Consider the following 16,914-nt stretch of genomic DNA (forward strand, 5'->3'; position numbering starts at 1 on the left):
TGAGCTCTTTAACTTTTGGAGGACACTCATATCTGAGCACAGAAGGACTCTCACTGCGGAAGAGTCAGATTAAGATTTCTAGCCCCACCTCACACTTAAGAGAAATGTCTTTCTACACATTTTAGGAACACTTACGAGAGCTGCCTTCATCTTCTCCTGGAACGCCTTTTCTTGGGCCTGTAATCGCTCATTTAGCTCCTGATCTTTGGTAGCCATTTCTTCTTTATGGAATTTTTCTAGTTCAGCAACACGCTCCTCTGAAGACTTCTGTGAATCCAAGTCAGAAAAAACTAATTTCAAAATACTAAGAAACAAAACACTTTGCATCATTTCTTAATAAGAAAAACAGTGCAACAGAGAGGAAACCAGAACCATGTCTTTGAATATGCAACAATCACTTGGAGCGCTTCATATTAAGCCCTGACAGCTCTTATTTCAAGCTTGAAGTTATCCACCTTCCCCATCAAGTCTTTCACAGTTCTACTAAATAAAAGAAACAGTACATGTTCTAAAGACTCTTCTACCAAGGTGAGCTTAGTGTTTTCAGTTTTGGTTGAAATGTGATAATAAATTGGAAAATAAACTTCTGTCCGTAGCTTTCCATGCGTTCTTGCTATTTCACGAGCCAGAAAGTCAACTGGTGATACTCTACAAGACAGCTATCTACAGCTTACGCATGTGCTTTATTCAAGAATAATGTAGTTGAAGTCAGTCATCCCCTGAAAGCATTAGTGTAAAAAACTAATAACAAAACAAAATGTCAATACAAGCACTGTAGTTTAAAGGTGTTCAAATTCTTACAGCTCTGCAAAGCACACACAGAACTCAGGCAATTCCTACTTGAATATGCCAGATGGAGCAAATGTTAGCAATTCTTAACTAGCAAACGGTTTGGCAACAAGTTCTTACATGTTTACACATACTGGTCTAGGATAATCATTAGAAGTACTTAGTATTAAAACCCCAAATCCTGGTGGAGATGTGTGAGCTGACTGCCATTAATTTCTTCTTCTTGACTCCCTTTAAAGCCTCAAGTGTACCTCTAGTAAATAATTTTATTAAATACTGTGAAACAAAGAGTAATACTGTTCATTTTTACATGCCTCTAACATACTTTCACCATTAGAGGAAAAGAAGTCTATATGGGGAGTTTTCTATTTTGTCTTAAGTAAATGTTTAATCCCATAAATTAATTTTTACAGAATTTGTTAAATAGAAAATATTTTGGAACAAAGTTCTGATATACTAATATATTTTACAACTATAGTTTAATTGTAATGGAATGATTAGTTTAAAAGCCAATAATACAGGGTGAGTTTCAGCTTTTACCTTCATAATCTCAACCACCTCTTGTTTCACTCTGGTTAACTCCCGCTGAAGATTTACCCTTTCTTCCTCACTTGCCTTTTCTACTGCTTTGATTTTTTCATCCATTTCTGCCTGTAATTTTTTCCGGGCTTCCTCTGTCTTTTGTGCAATACTCAGAGCCCTCTCAAGCTCTTCAAAAGCTGCAAAATAAAAAAAAAATATATGATGGTCAAGAAATATCTATGTCCCCTGACAGAAGAACTGAGTTCTCAGTAACTGTAAATAGCAGAAAAAACAGATGAATGAACTTAGGAATCCATCAAGAGTTCACATGGGTTTATTACCTAGAAAGGAAAGAGAACTGACAAATAGCTGTGTCTTCCAATACATTCTGTAGCTTCTATTTCTTCCCCTAAAATCACTATAAAATACATAAACCGTATAAATAAACTATGGCTCCTCTTCTGCCTATGTCTGCTGAGTAACTCTGAAGAAGAGGAAAAAAGCTGCATGATGAGAAGGCAATTCACAAGCAGTTCTTCCAGTAAAACAAGCAGACAGAAGCATAAACCAGGAATGACTGCCATGCAAGTCACTTTTTACTGATTCATGAAAGTGATCTTCCTCAATACAACACTGAAGTACAATACCAGGCCCTTTATTTACCTAGAGCTGTTCATTTCAAACTGTACAACCTAGATAATCTTCTCTTCGAACTGTGGGTTTGGTGGAGTCCATACAGATAGCTTTGCTAATTTCATTATTTCACTATTTACTTTTAATGTAAACTACTATCAATGCAATTCAGAGACACTGGGAAAATGCTTGTGCATTATGAAGAATGGCCTGTGCTTCTAAAACTTGCAAATAAAATATAAGAAAAAAATATTAAGATTTGCTTCCAGAAAACTTGAAAATCTAGAAAATTTTTCAGAAGAACACTCAAGCTGCAGTGATTTATTTACATTTGCACAAGATGCACAAGTCTGCTGAAACACATTTTAATTTACAAATCAGAAGCAATAATTCCACAGCTTTTTCCCATGCTAAGGAAACATATTCTAACATACTGTATTCACTTCATAAATGATCACTTAGATATGAAAACAAAGAAAATAAATTCCTGTGTTGTGAGCTGGTTTATCATTATCATCACTATCATATTATTATTAATCATCAGTAACAGTATCTGAGTTCCTCACTGAAACTGATGGCAGAATCTATACAGAATTACGCAAGACTAGAATTTAATTACTGCTAGGGAAACCTGTTTTTCTCAATGGATCATAAATGTGGAAAACTGCTGCACATCAAAGGACAATTCAGTCTCAGAACAATCTACTATATGGTTAATTTTTTGCATAAAAGAACTTTGGCAAAACACCTCTGTAAAATTCAAAATCAGTGTCAATATCAAGACTGTAATTTATCAGAGCACAAAAATCCTAAAAGAATATTATTCTACTATACCCTGTACTACTTGGATACTACTCCGGGAGCAGACAGAACAAAATAATTTTTAAAATTTAATTTATTATGCTAAGCTTTCTTCCACTTAGTTCTATCCCAAAAAGAAATATTGTAACAGACAGACACATCTCTATTTTCCTTGATTCACCATTACTTAGTAGACATTGACAGCAATTCTCATAAACCTTGATTTTTTGAAACTATCTTTAATAACATTCAGGCATGATTTTGAGAAGTGAGCAACATTCTCCATTCCACATCTTCTGATAACATTCAAACCCGAAGCTTTTAACCACAATCTTTTTTACTTTTGAGACAATGCTGCAAATACGTTTCCAAGTAACTTAATTCCAGAAAATTGCATTCACCCAATCTTCTTCTGTTTTCTGAGGAAGCCCTTCTCTGACTACTCACAGCAACAATCATGTTTTAGGGAAAAAAAAAGGGTTGTTACTGACTGGCAATACTAAAGCTTATCACTGTATCCACTTTTTCACTCCCAGTTCTACTCTGAATAATAAATATTAAAACTCATCACAAAAAAATCAAGAGCAATGGAGATTATTTTAAACAGGAAAACAGTTAAAAACATAATGCAAGCCATGCACAAGGCTTATATTTCCTTATTTTCCAAGCAGAGTTCTTCACAGTCTCCATCAGGGCATTTGCCACCTGGGACCCACAGGACTCCAGTCACCCCCCACCACCACCCTGGGCACAGCTCTGTTACGTACACAGTCTGTGCCACACCGACTACCCTGATGCTCCACTCAGCCCTTACAGAAGCATGCATAGCCGGCAAAACTGGCTAAGTCCTTCAGTATTAAAGCACCATACATGGCTTTTTTTTTTTTTTCTTTTTTTTTAAATAAACACACAAACAAACCTTACAGACCTTTACACAGTGTATCTTGAAAATAAAGGCTGCAAGTAAAAGATTAAGTTATTTCACTTTTCCATACGTGTTTTCTGACCCTTGTTCTGAGCAATATATATTTTATTTTCACTTCAGAAACCTTACTTCTGCAAAAGAAAAGAAAATGCATTCGCCACAGCCCACAAATCTGCCAAACAGAAGACCTAGCTTCACACTAGGATTGACTACTGATCAGTAATAGCTGAGCAACATGCAGTATGACAGCTGCATCACCATCATCGCAAGCAGGATGCTAACACAAAAGCTAGACAAAAGCTGATGGATAAAAATGCCAAGGGGCTATGAAAGCACAAAGCAGCAACACTTCACAGGAACACACTTAGCTGTCTAAAAGTTAAATTATATGCATCTCAGGCACTTTTAGCACTTAAGCAAAACAGAACATTTTTATTCGAAGTAGTTAATTCTAGGGTAGCATAACAAGAGTTTCAAACCAGCAGAGGGCTGAACTATCATCATGTACACATAACATGGTCTAAATGATTACTATTATTTTTGATCTACGGGAGATTTTAATTCTACCGTGGATAAAAGCCTGGAATAAAAGTCCATGTTTTTATCCAAATACGTCAGTTCTGGATGCAAAGAGTAAAGGCACTGTCTGTATCCTTCCCCAACCAGCAGAGCTACTGTTGAGGAAAGACCTTTTAATCAAGGTTAAGCGAAGTCTCACAAAGTCACCGTGGCAAATCAAAAAGTGGTAACAAGCACACCAACAGAGTCTCAGGTGAGTCTTGCAAAATCCCATTCACGTGACCAAGCCAGACAAACTGGAAACCTTCCTGTGCAGTATATAAATTACACAAAAGGAGCCTTAGCAGAGTTTAAGAACTGCAAGGTTGTAAAACTGGTTTTTATAAAGCATGTGCTAGAGACCTGACCGATTGACATATGCTGCTCCGAAGTACCAGTCCCTGTTCCCTTTGCCTTGCATCCCATACCCGGTGTACCACCAGTCCATACTGCAAAGACTCCTTCCTTACTCTCCCAGTGCTGCAGACACGTATCTTCAACCATAGTGCCATCTACTGCTGAAAATCGTGAAGAAAGTGCTAAACAGGATGCCAAAGGAGGGATTTGATGTTTTCTTACTGAAGGCTGAGAGCAGGCATTTTGTCAAAAGTTTGAGACACAAAGGCTGAATTCCTTTCCTGTAGTGCATCTAGGCAGGTTTTTGAATAAACAGTACAAGATTTTTGTTTCCCTGTAGAAAGGTGCAAAAGATATGCTAATTAAGCTTGCAAAGGAAATGTTACCTACAGAGAATGGCAAAGGAAAGAAAAATGAATTTGCTTGCTAAATAACTTTTTTTGGGGGGTATGCTGTACAAGATATTAACTCAGTCAATAATCTGCATCCTGAGAAGTTTGAAAGGACTTATGCCATGTTATCTCAGGAGACACAAACTTCAGTTTGCCAGTACACTTATAAATACTACAAATACCTTTGTTGAAGTAAAATGTAAATACTCCGTGTACATTGCAAAGCATTGGAAAAAATAAAATAATAAGTTGCAGTTACTTCCAGTAAAAGTGCCTGAGAAGCACAGAATTTACTTTTTAGAGCCCAGTTCAAGCACCCAATGTGTGATGTAAGAAAAGAGAGCCCTTACCCCAGTCCTGTTCATACAAGGCTTGGGAAAGGCACCATGATTCACTTATTGGCATGTGTGGATGCACAAAAACAAGATGCTCTGTGAGATTTCAACATAATGTACCTCTAACTACAAAAAAAAATGAACTTAACTGGGGAGACCAAGTTACAGTTTACACAACACACACAAAACAAGCATACATATATTTTCACTGTTTCAGTAGACAAAAATGCATCAATGTTAAATCAAACACCGGAGCGTTTCAGCAAGTTCACTGAATTACAAAGAAAAAAGCCAGACATGTAACCCTGGGCAAGTTAAAAACATAAAGTGCAAGAATATACCACTTTTTAGCCTACAATATAGCACTGCAAAAGTATCCAAGTATATTATGCTTATCCTTATTCTGCCATAACATCAATGAAATCAACATTTCTACAAACATAATATTCCATGAAGTCAATTCTTCACTAAACCATGATATTGAAAAAGAGAAGTCTGGTATTTAAAGTCATCTCACATTAAATATGCAAGAAACAGAACTTAAAACATGTTGACTTCAAACACAAGAAACTGCCAAATTCTTAAAACCAGTGCACCTCAAAAGTTGTGACCTAGAAGTAATTTCAGGCTCTCCCAATACTGATGGTGGTGTTCTCACATGCCTGAACAGTTTAGTTCAACTGTACTGAAATATACTTCTATTGTATGTCACAAGATTTTTGGAATGCATAAAGCCAAGAAAACCTAATAAAGGTCACCATATAATTTTGCCTGTCTTAGAAGTAGTATTAACTTATTTTCCAAGGGTTCCCATATTCATATATGCATGCTTAACAGAGTACAAACATAAATGCACTCAAATGCAAAGTGGATGCCTGTGCACCATAAAAGTCACCAGTACTTCCAAATTGTATTTAAAAGTGAGCATATTCAACACACAAATCCCCCTTAAAAAAAGGTGGTGTACTCAACACATTGTTCATAAGTAAAATTACTTCTTGCTACAATAGTTAAGTTTTCCATGTATCCTGAGCATCATCTCTATCCCATTTTCAAATTGTGGCTACACAAACCTGAGGAAATTACTATTAACCAGAGTGTGTAGATACTACTTCATATTTAAGAGGTTTCTACTGTACCAAAACCCACTGTGTTTCAAACAACTGTGACAATAACTTTGTATTTAAAAAAGTATTAAAATACTCTCAGCTATTCTTTTTTGTTTTGTTTTTGGTTTGTTTTTTTTTTTTTTTTTTTTTTTTTTTTTTTTTTTTTTTAATCATGAAGAAAAGCTTCCTAGTCTCTAAGAACTGAACAAAATTCAACTTTAGCAAGGCTGACTGCTGACTGACTTCTGAAATATGAATTTCCGGAGTGAAAGACATATTCAACCTGAAAGCACAGGAGAGTAGGACACCTAATCAAAATGTTTCACACAATGAGTGTTCAAGCTGCTTTTCTGTATTACAGTAGAATGATCTACCAAAACTGATCTTTAAAATTGAAAGTTCTGATCTAAATCTATGTAGATTTAAAATAACCCCCTCTGTTATCTAAAATAACTGTATTGTTAGAACATCTCATCACATTTTAGAGAAAGAGAATACATGTTTTATGCAAACTAACCACATCTGACCTTCTAACAAAAGAGTGAACTCCTTTAGATGCTTATGAGAACAAACTAAACTATTCTAAAAAATTGTAGATACAGTCCAAAACAATTTCACTGTTAAAAAACAAAGGTGGGGCAGATGGGCCTTTTAAAATTGTTACAGGTAAAAGGAGAACTGCAAGCACACATAATTAATGCTACCTAACTTCCATCAAAAGCAAACTACAGCGTCTAATAGTTACATAACCGCGCGCGCAGTCCAAAGCCTGAAGCAAAAGGAGTCATTCGCTGCTGTTTCACTGCAAAGAAATCAGACATACTTTTGCTATAGTTACTGAAATAAAGTGCTTATTATGATTATAATACATCCTCTTGCTTCTGCTTCTTCCCAACCTCTTACACACTGCTGTATTTTCGATGTAAAACATGGGTGGCGTTATAATGATAATTTATAGGGAGTTGCAAGTTTCCCTCCTGAAGTTACACCAACACAAAACTATCAAACTTTTGTCCTACAAACGGGAAAGTACAGCTGCCCTTCAGCAGTCTCCTTCCTAATTCCAGCTGAATCCGTAAGAGACCAACCAGTCAAAGACATCCTTAAACTCTGCTGACCAGAAGTGAAGTTAGTAATGATGCTTAGCAGGGGTGATATGTAGAACATTAGAGAAAAGATGATCTCTTTATATCTGTTCCAAACAACTACTGATGCAAGAGTGCAAAAAGACCACGCTGAAGCTTTCTCATGTTTAAATGCGAAAGCTAATAATCTCCAGAATTTCTTACCAGCTCTTTCAGATTTTTCTTTCTGTTCTTTTAATTCCTCGCCTTTTGTAGTTATTTGTTTGATCCGAGCACGCAGTTGGGCTATCTCCTCCTCCTTCATTTCCAATGTTTCATGCATTTGTCGCTTTGTCTCTGCAATTACCATGCCCTATGGAAAAGGTCCTTGTGATAAAAAGCTAGCAAATAAATAAAACATATAGCTGAAACAATTTCAAGCCAGGACACGAAGCTTGTCAGGAATAAAATTTAGTCTATTACTACAAGACCAGAGATAGCAGTATTTTCCTGTGTCAGAAAAAAGAAAATGCTAACAAAAAGAAGGTAAGAACAAGCGCTATTTTGAAGAGTAGCCAAAATTTATCTTAGTGGTGAAAAGAACTCCTCCAACAACTAAGGACCATCAGAAAAATTCCTCCTTCTGGTACAGACACTTTTCTTTGAAATATGTATTCTGAAAAAAACCCAAACCTAAAAGCATTATAGAGTGGCGGCTTCTTAGAGAACATGCACATATGGTGACTGTTAGTCATGTTGCTTATCACACCACCAGAAGTTACTCCAAGTAGCCAGACTGTGGTAAAAAAAAAGCTTTAAGGAACAAAAAAAGTACCCTGAGAAACTTTTCATATTCATAAGAAATTACAGTTACTTTCCCTTCACTGGTCATTTTTCAATTCACTTACATTGTATCTCATCTTCACTAGTGTTTGGGAGGATTTTTGTGGTTTTTTTGTTTTTTAAAGCTGGCATAATCATTCCGCCCTAAACAACATAACCTTGCAGTATTAAGTACAGCCTAACAAATACCCTATAGTATCTATACAATAAAATTCTCAAGTAGCTTCAATTACTTGATTGTTAAAACATAAACCAAATCACATCAGACTACTACTAACAGCTTCTAATCCCCAAAAGCCAGGTATTTTGAGTTTTAAACATCAAAAACTACGCAAGAGCTTGAAGAAAACTCTTTTATTTACCTTGTCTTGTTCTAGCTGCTCAATCAAATCCTTGGCATCCCGCAGCTGTGTAATCAGTTTAGTCTTCTCAGCCATGTGAAGGTCCTGCAAAAAAACCCCAGCCACAAGTTTAAAGCACTGCCATCGGTAAGAAAATACCTCCTTCTGACAAACAGCTTCGGTTTGACTCTCAGCCTGCACTATGCCTTGGAGGAACAGCACAGAACAGAAACCAGGGAAATTAAGGTAGGCAGCTTTAAATTACATTTAAATCCCCCAGTGCTTGGCTGCCTCATGGCTTCCATAATAAATCTGTTATCTGAAGGCTTTGTTACAGCCTCCACAGTTCTCGCATGGATGTCAGAGCTACTACAGTAAAATGCCCAAAAAACATGCCTAAGGCACCTGCTCTATTACCTGCATCTTGGCTTACAGGAGGATCTCAGCAAAGTAACGTAAATGCTTATTACTGGCCTTGTGGAAAAGGTTCATAAAATAAAGTCTAGCAGAGCTCTTTCAAACCCTAGTGCTCAGAGAAGAGAATCTGATCTCCAGAACTGAAGCTGAGTACAGCTATACTTAGCACATTTTCATGTTTCCATGAACTATCAGCCACCTCATTCTTTACTCCACACTCAGCATTAATGGCCTTAAAAGGAAAACTGAGCACAATATTAATTTAGCTTTGGGACTACACTTATGTTATCTTCACTATATTGTGCTCGCCTTTCTGTGTGTTCTGTTCATTTACATAACTGATGCCTCTTCCACTACGTCTTAAAGGTTTAGCTCTGATCCACTTTCCGCTTTCCTCACTTTACCTCCCTTGTGTCTTCTGTGCTAGGACAGTCTTTTCCTCACCCCAATTTCCCACAGGTACTTTATTACTGACACCATTTCAATAGCATGTTATTCATACAGTAAGGTTTCACACTCAAAAAGCTGTAAAGAAGAGTAATTGCTCAATGTGTTCATTCCAGGTGGTTTTGCACCTTTAACTCCAAAAAGGTACAGGGACAATTTGTTTAATGATCTGCCCTATTAATAATTTTTTGAAATATCGGAATTCTTATCATATTTTACTAGCTACCCATAAAGAGCATTTTTCCATACCTTCATTTTCTCCAGTTCCTGAAGCCTCTCTTCTAACTGTTCTTGAAGTGCCTCTTTCTCATTGGTTAACTGTGCGCAGCGCTCCTTATGTGACCGGATCATCTCCTTACAACGTTGCAGCAAGTTCTCTTGGCGTTTCACCCTCTGATTAAGCGTTTCCAGTGTTTTAGCAGAATCTTCATTACCCTCTACAAGGCAACATACCAATGGTATCATATGTAAGCCATTTCTAAAATGTAGAGCTGCATTCATCATTCACGCTGCAGGCAACTCACAGGTCTCTACAGTTGTGTGAAGTCTGCAAAACTTCCTAGTGACTACAGTAACTGCCAGAAACATGCTACACACACACAGAAAATTAATGCAAATCAATTTACAAAACCCCAGTTACTATGGAAGCTCCAAAACCAAACTATTATTCAACAAGGTTTTCTATGCAATTAAAAAAGTCATCGTGGTTTAAAAACTTGCCTGATACTACTAGCAGAATATTCACAGGCAGGAAAAAACACGAAGCAAAGCAAATCACATCTCTCAGGCACAAGCACACAGATTCCTGCTTTCCCAGTGCTAGGTATGACATTAATTCTAAAATATCCAAGTTTGCAATACTACATTCAGTAGGCCATGTTTAGCATCTTTCTGAGCTGTACTCCTCTCTGCGTAACTAGCACATTGGGTAATATTTTACTGTGTGTTCTGCTGTGATGCTCTGGAGGCTGTAAGAATACCTGGCATGAAAATAGGATCAAACTCAGAGGTTCATTTAACAACCATAAGTGTAACAGTATAACTATATATATAAAACCCTATATATTAGTGTAACACTATAATCCAGAAGCAGATTCCAACACAGGAAACATCATGAACCCGGATTCTTAGGGAGTGAATACTTATGTTATTTCCTAAGCACTGCAAAAGACATGACACTGGAAAAGAAAAATCACTGATCTAACGCTTCATATCATCCTAAGATACAAAAATCAAGGCAGATGCTCAACAAAGACCATTTCAAGATGCATGTTCACCTTCGCCTGAACACTGCCTTTTACGAAGGATACATAATGAAAGTGTCATTCATTGGTATCAGCATTATAACGTCCCTTGCTTAGTAATCAAATATACATAATACTGGTGAGTCCCATAACTCAAATAACCTCCTGACGTGAGAAACACTCAGCTTATTCAATAGCAAAAATACCAAACCTGCTTTGCTTTTACTTGTTCCTGGGAAAGCAAAACCAACCAACCAACAAAAAAAGAAAAAAAGGGGTGTGGGGTGTGAAGAGTGACAGGCTGGCAACCAGTCTTCCCTCTAAACTCCAGGGACAAGTCCTTGCTATTAAGTGAGGATAGTAACAACCTTACCAGCAAAAGCAATAATCATTATACTGTCATCACTACTGGCAAAGGCAAGACATATGAAATTTGAACTCTTAAGCAAATTTAGTAGCTTAGAAGGGTCGTCCTGTCCTCTAGCTGCCACACTGTCTTCAAAACAATTGTCTCCCTCTAGAAAATTCATCCTTACTATGACACATTCAGCCTCAAGTATTGTTATTCCATCAGAAATAACAGCAGGCTTATTCCCCAGAATTCAAGATCTCTCGGAAAAGCTGCAATACCTACCATTGCTTCCTGGTTCCACAGTGTTTTCTGTACTGATTTCTTTTGTTGGACTTTGAACTTGTGGTTCAGATTGGATATTTGGATCAGGCAATTCAGCGCCTATCTGACCATTCTGTAACCTCTGTTTCAGCAACGATACCTAAACAAAATGTTCTTTTAGTCAAGAAAAAAAACTAGGATTCTAAGTAGATCATGTTCATCTTCGAAACTAGAGTTAAATGAAATTTGTAACAGCAAGTAGAGAAAGGAAAATACCTGAATTTTTTTTTTATTTTATAAAATCCAAAATTTATAAAATTCCAATTAACAAAAACAGTATCACTATGAGTGAAGAAACAAAGACCAATTAAGGAAAACACATACATTTTGCCAAAGCAATTTTAGTTCAAACCTGTTAATGTTATGTTCTTGATTACAAAGACATTACAAAGGTATTTAAGCACAGATCAAGCAATCATATTTAACAGGAGTGACATTTTACAAAGGTATCCTCTATCACAAGGATGCACTTAATTTCTAGATAATCATACATTCTCAATAACCTTTACAACATTGCAGCAATTAAAATAAAACATGGACATGCATTACAAGAAATACATAATTTTTTAAAAAAAGGAAAATGGTAGGCACAGCAGTTTTGAAAATCATCTCTTGAGTAAGGTATCTTACCTGAGTTTGCAGGACACTAATAAGTTGATCCTTTTCTTCTAAGGAAGCATCAAATTCCTCTTGGAGATGTTTCTTAGCTTGTTGATCCATCTGAAGCTCCTGAGAATCATAAATAAATGCATCTCAAATGAAAACTGAAATGTGAATTTAAAAGACATATCGAAATATTAAGAAATAATATTAAAAATACCTCCTCGCACTCGTGACCCCAGAAGGCAACCACGAAGTGGGTATTTTTTTACTATACGGCATTCCACACAATGTAGTAAGAACATCCCATTACAACACCAGCATTAAAACAGCAAGACTCTAGATGTGAAGCAAAGGATTCTTCCTTCCTAAAAGTAAGTTTGTGTAGGGGTCACTTCAAGCCTGCTCCTTAAAACTGTCTTTCATGCACACATTTCTCCTGGACGTTGAAGACTGCACTTCACTAAACTGGATTCTTCATTTAGCCACCAGATTAAGTCAACATAAATAGCAGAAATGTACCTTTCTTTTACACTCATTCACCAGGTTAGCATTCTAACATGAGAAATGCCATTTATAAGAGCAGAAAGTTGGCTTTTTTTGTTGCACGAACATTTTAAAATGGAAAAGCCAGAGAATATCAAGGAACTCCACTATGTGGCTTCACTTGGGTGGTGATTTGACCCTGGCTGGATGCCAGGTGCCCACCGAAGCGGCCCTATCATTCCCCTCCTCAACTAGACGGGAGAGAAAATACAAAGAAAGGCTCATGAGTCAACATAAGGACAGGGAGATCACTCAGTGATTACTGTCACGGGCAAAACAGACTCTACTCGGGGAAAACTAGTTTTATTTATTACCATTCAAATAAAGAAAAACACCTTCCCCCCACCCCTCCCTTCTTCCTGGGCTTAACTTAATTCCCCATTTCTCTACCTCCTCCCCGCAAGGGGACGAGGGAATGGGGGTTACAGTCACTCCATCACACATTGTTTCTGCCATTCCTTCCTCCTCTCACTCTTTCACTGCTCCAGCACGGGGTCCCTCCCACAGGAGACAGTTCTCCATGAACTTCTCCAATGTCAGTCCTTCCCATGGGCTGCAGTTTGTCACACACTGCTCCAGTGTGGGTCCCTTCCATGGGGTGCAGTCCTTCAGGCGCCTGCTCCAGCATGGGTCCCCTACAGGGTCACAAGCCTGCCAGCAAACCTGCTCCAGCATGGGCGTCCCTCAGGTGACAGCCTCCTTCAGGCATTCCCCTTCTCCAACGTGGGGTCCTTCCCGGGCTGCAGGTGGGGATCTGCTCCCCTGCAGGCTCCATGGGCTGAGGGGGACAGCCTGGCTCACCATGGCCTGCAGGGGAATCCCTGCTCCAGTGCCTGGAGTGCCTCCTGCCTCCTCCTGCACTGACCTGGGGGGCTGCAGAGTTGCTGCTCTCACATATTCTCACCTCTCTCTTCCACTGCAGGTTTTTTTCCAGCAGATTTCCTCCCCGCCTCTTAAATATGTTATCCCAAAGGTGCTACCACCGTCACCAATTAGCTCCGACCTGGCCACCAGCAGGTCCATCTTGGAGCCGGCTGGCACTGGCTCTGTTAGACATGGGGGAAGCTTCTGGCATTTTCTCACAGAAGCCACAGCCCTCCAGCTACCAAAACCTTGCTGTGCAAACCCACTACAACTTGCTACTTACTTAGATTCATTTGGCTGAACATCTTCAGAAACTTGTAAATGTTTGCCTAAGCGAAGCAGTCAGATCTATATAATCTTATAAAATACTGCGTTAGGGAGGTTTCTTTTATTTACTTCCTACGCTTTTAAAGTTTAAGTATCTTGATTTCTTTAAATAATTTTTGTTCTAATAGAAAATAAATATACTTAATTCAAACCTAACTGTTTATCGAGAGAATCAGAACCACATACATTTCATGCATGCACTGCCCAAACTTGCTTGCTTTTTTTAATTTGTTTTTTTTTTTTTTATTTATATATTTACTTCATCATATATATTTCCCCAGTGATTTAACCCACAAAGCTAATGCTTCTATGACCATTTACTCTGCAAAGATCCCTTGTATAAAAACAAGTAACACCCATAAACACGGGTTCTGTTAGCTAGGCAAAAGATGATAGAAAGGATTAAAAAGCAACAAGAGACAAAACACATGGCACTGGACAATTCCTGCACTGCTTTTCTTCATCTCTGACTCTTGCTTCTCTGCTGTCTTGCTGTCTGCCCCTTACCTAAAAGAGTGAATCCCGGCTGCCGTAGCTGAGCCTGATACCAGCCGTGAGAACCGCAGCTGTGGGAGCTGAGCCTGCCCAGCCATGCACAGACAGGACAGTGCTGGAAGGAGGACACTGGGAAAACCATTCCTCTGTCTTCCCAAGTAACTATTATCCTCTTTTTAACCCTGCATAGCCAGAGGTTCTCTAGAGCTACTGGTCACACTTCTGCCTTGTGCTTCTGAGCTTTAGAAACAAAAACTTCCAAGCAAAGCAACACAGCTCAGTGCAAGAACAAGCAGCAAAGAGATTTACTGAAATCAACACAGAAATAGTCCTCTTCGGATCCCAAAGTCCCCTCTGATCCTTGTTTTAACAACACTGAAGACTGTTTGAAGACTGCTGTTGAGGAATTACTCTTAAAAGGAGAAAACTAAGGTAAGCAAAAGACAGGCTGAATTTCAGGGACTATTTCACACCGTCAACTTGGCCTCAAAGGAGACTTAAGTTTATTCTTGCATGGCCCTGTCAGAAGAAACTTACCTGATTCAATGTATTTAAGGGGGAAATGGACTGTATGATGAAGATTTTTAAAACTAATTTCTGATAAATTCTTACATTAATGAATGACCTAACTAGTAGCATTTTAGCTTCCACAAAGGAAACATACCATTTTATTTGTAATTTTTCTTTTAAGTCTGGTTTACCTAACACCACGTAACACCTGGTCTTCCAAAAGACCCAAAAAACACTTTCTGAAGGTTTTAAATTAATAAGAAAAAAGTTCAGCGTTAGATTTAAGGGATCTTTAAATCTACAAGATTTATAAGAATGAAATTAAATTTTATGCCAAATAATTTTATAAATATATATATCTATAAAATCTGAAATATATATAACATATCTATATGAATCAGGAATATGACAGAAGTGAAAAACAAGTATGCACACATCCAACCCTTTTTCATAATCAAAAGCTTTAACTCATATATATATGCTTTACAAACTTTACCAAATACCAGTAAGATAGAAAACTAAACCTACTAAGGCATGTAGATACATGCCTTAACACAGAAAGAGATTCTTTCACTTAACCTTGTAGTGAACTGGAAAAAAAACCCCAACAGTAGCAAACTACTTCTGTCAGTAATGCTGAGTGTCCTCCGCACTACGGGCTGACAGTTTAGCTCGCGACAGAGCAACAGCCCAGGCACTGGCTTCAGCTCAGATGAGCACAGCACACCCTGCATGCTGCCCACTGTTCACAGCTGCTGGGGCAGAAGCAGTATACATCTGAACCGAAATGCTATCCCCATGGGACACATGACTCCCAGCCTGATGACCTGCATTACACCCCACATGGCTGAAGAATGCCCCGCAATTTGCCGGTGACCTCCTTCGAAATGACTGGCTGCTCAAGCAGTGGCACAGGGCCAGCCCCTGGGAGCCAGCATAAGCCCTGGGTGCATCCACAGCTGGATGCTCACAGTCCCTGTCCCTTGCCCTCAAGGGACAGACACTGGCCCGTCTGCAGGCAGGACACCCAACTGCCTGCAGCTAGTCTGCCCTCAGGCAAAGGTGGGACCTCCCCTGGTCTGATGGCTCTTGCAACCTCCGTGCCAGCACTGCTGCTAACCAGGAGCACAGCCACAGAGCAAGCCCATGGCTTTGAATGAGCTGGGACCCAGCTCCCAAGCAAAGGAAGAGCATGAGCAGAGAGACCCTCGCGCCCCTCTCTCAACCCCATGCTGCACTGGCTCTCGGGGCAGTAAAAAGGCTTCAGCTTCACATTCTGCCTCACCGAGGTTTGACAATGTGGCTTTTGTGAACTCACCCTTTTAATTTCCTCCACCCAATAATTTGTACATGTCTTTTAATTAAGACCAACGTATTTATTATCAATACCAAATACATTAAAGCTTCTTCTTTTAATTTCACTATAACCTAAGGAGACAATAATCATAACACAACCTACCTCATCTTATGATTGAAATCAAACTATACTACAAATCCATAAAACCAATGTAAAACTTATAACTGAGATCAGGATGAGTATTTTTAAAAAAAATTATCCTAAATTTTGTTACTGATACTCCTTAAAATCTTTACTTAAAAGTTCCTATTACTTGCTTTTGCCCAACATCATTATTTCTCAATACTAGAAGAGAAACAAATTGCACAGAGGTGTCTACTGCTGGGCCAAACAACACTGCAAGAACCACACACATTTCTACCAATTTCACAATGAATAGAAAAGCACTGCAGTTGGTATGATGGGCTGCTCTGTCTGAAGAGTATGACAATAAGCTGCTGAATAGGAAAGAAGCCAGAGAAATAACCCCAGATAAAAAAATGAAAACAAGCAATAAAACCCCTTGCTATGTGGTATCAAATATTCTGTAAAGTGAACAAAAAAAAATAATCAAAAACTAGGCAGAAAAAGATCCTATGTATATGTGGCATAAAGTAAATATTCAATGAATAAAGAGAACTACCTCTCTTAGTTCTCCGATCCTGCGAAGTGCTTTATCCTGACTTTGACTCAGAATGCCCTTAAAAAAAAAGGAAGAATAAACATCAGGTTTATTAAATGTAACTTTATATATAAATAATTATAAATAAACTGAATTGTATTTCA

General features: G+C 38.2%; 1 protein-coding gene across 5 annotated transcripts in view; it reads right to left on the reverse strand.

Annotated features, from left to right (window-relative positions):
* GOLGA4 (golgin A4) overlaps positions 1–16,914 on the reverse strand; it is a 71,834-nt gene that overhangs the window by 26,662 nt on the left and 28,258 nt on the right. For 3 of the 5 annotated variants that reach the window (XM_040591102.1, XM_040591100.1, XM_040591099.1), the window contains 8 exons: positions 16,772–16,828; positions 12,081–12,179; positions 11,412–11,550; positions 9,783–9,970; positions 8,691–8,774; positions 7,711–7,858; positions 1,330–1,508; positions 136–267 (listed from right to left, as the gene is read on the reverse strand). In XM_040591102.1, the coding sequence (XP_040447036.1) occupies positions 136–267; positions 1,330–1,508; positions 7,711–7,858; positions 8,691–8,774; positions 9,783–9,970; positions 11,412–11,550; positions 12,081–12,179; positions 16,772–16,828 (1,026 nt within the window). Of the gene's footprint in view, positions 1–135; positions 268–1,329; positions 1,509–7,710; positions 7,887–8,690; positions 8,775–9,782; positions 9,971–11,411; positions 11,551–12,080; positions 12,180–16,771; positions 16,829–16,914 lie in introns of those variants that run through there. The other 2 variants (XM_040591101.1, XM_040591103.1) reach the window with 2 other exon arrangements.

The sequence above is a fragment of the Falco naumanni genome, chromosome 4 (genome assembly GCF_017639655.2).
Source record: "Falco naumanni isolate bFalNau1 chromosome 4, bFalNau1.pat, whole genome shotgun sequence".
Lineage (NCBI taxonomy): Eukaryota > Metazoa > Chordata > Aves > Falconiformes > Falconidae > Falco > Falco naumanni.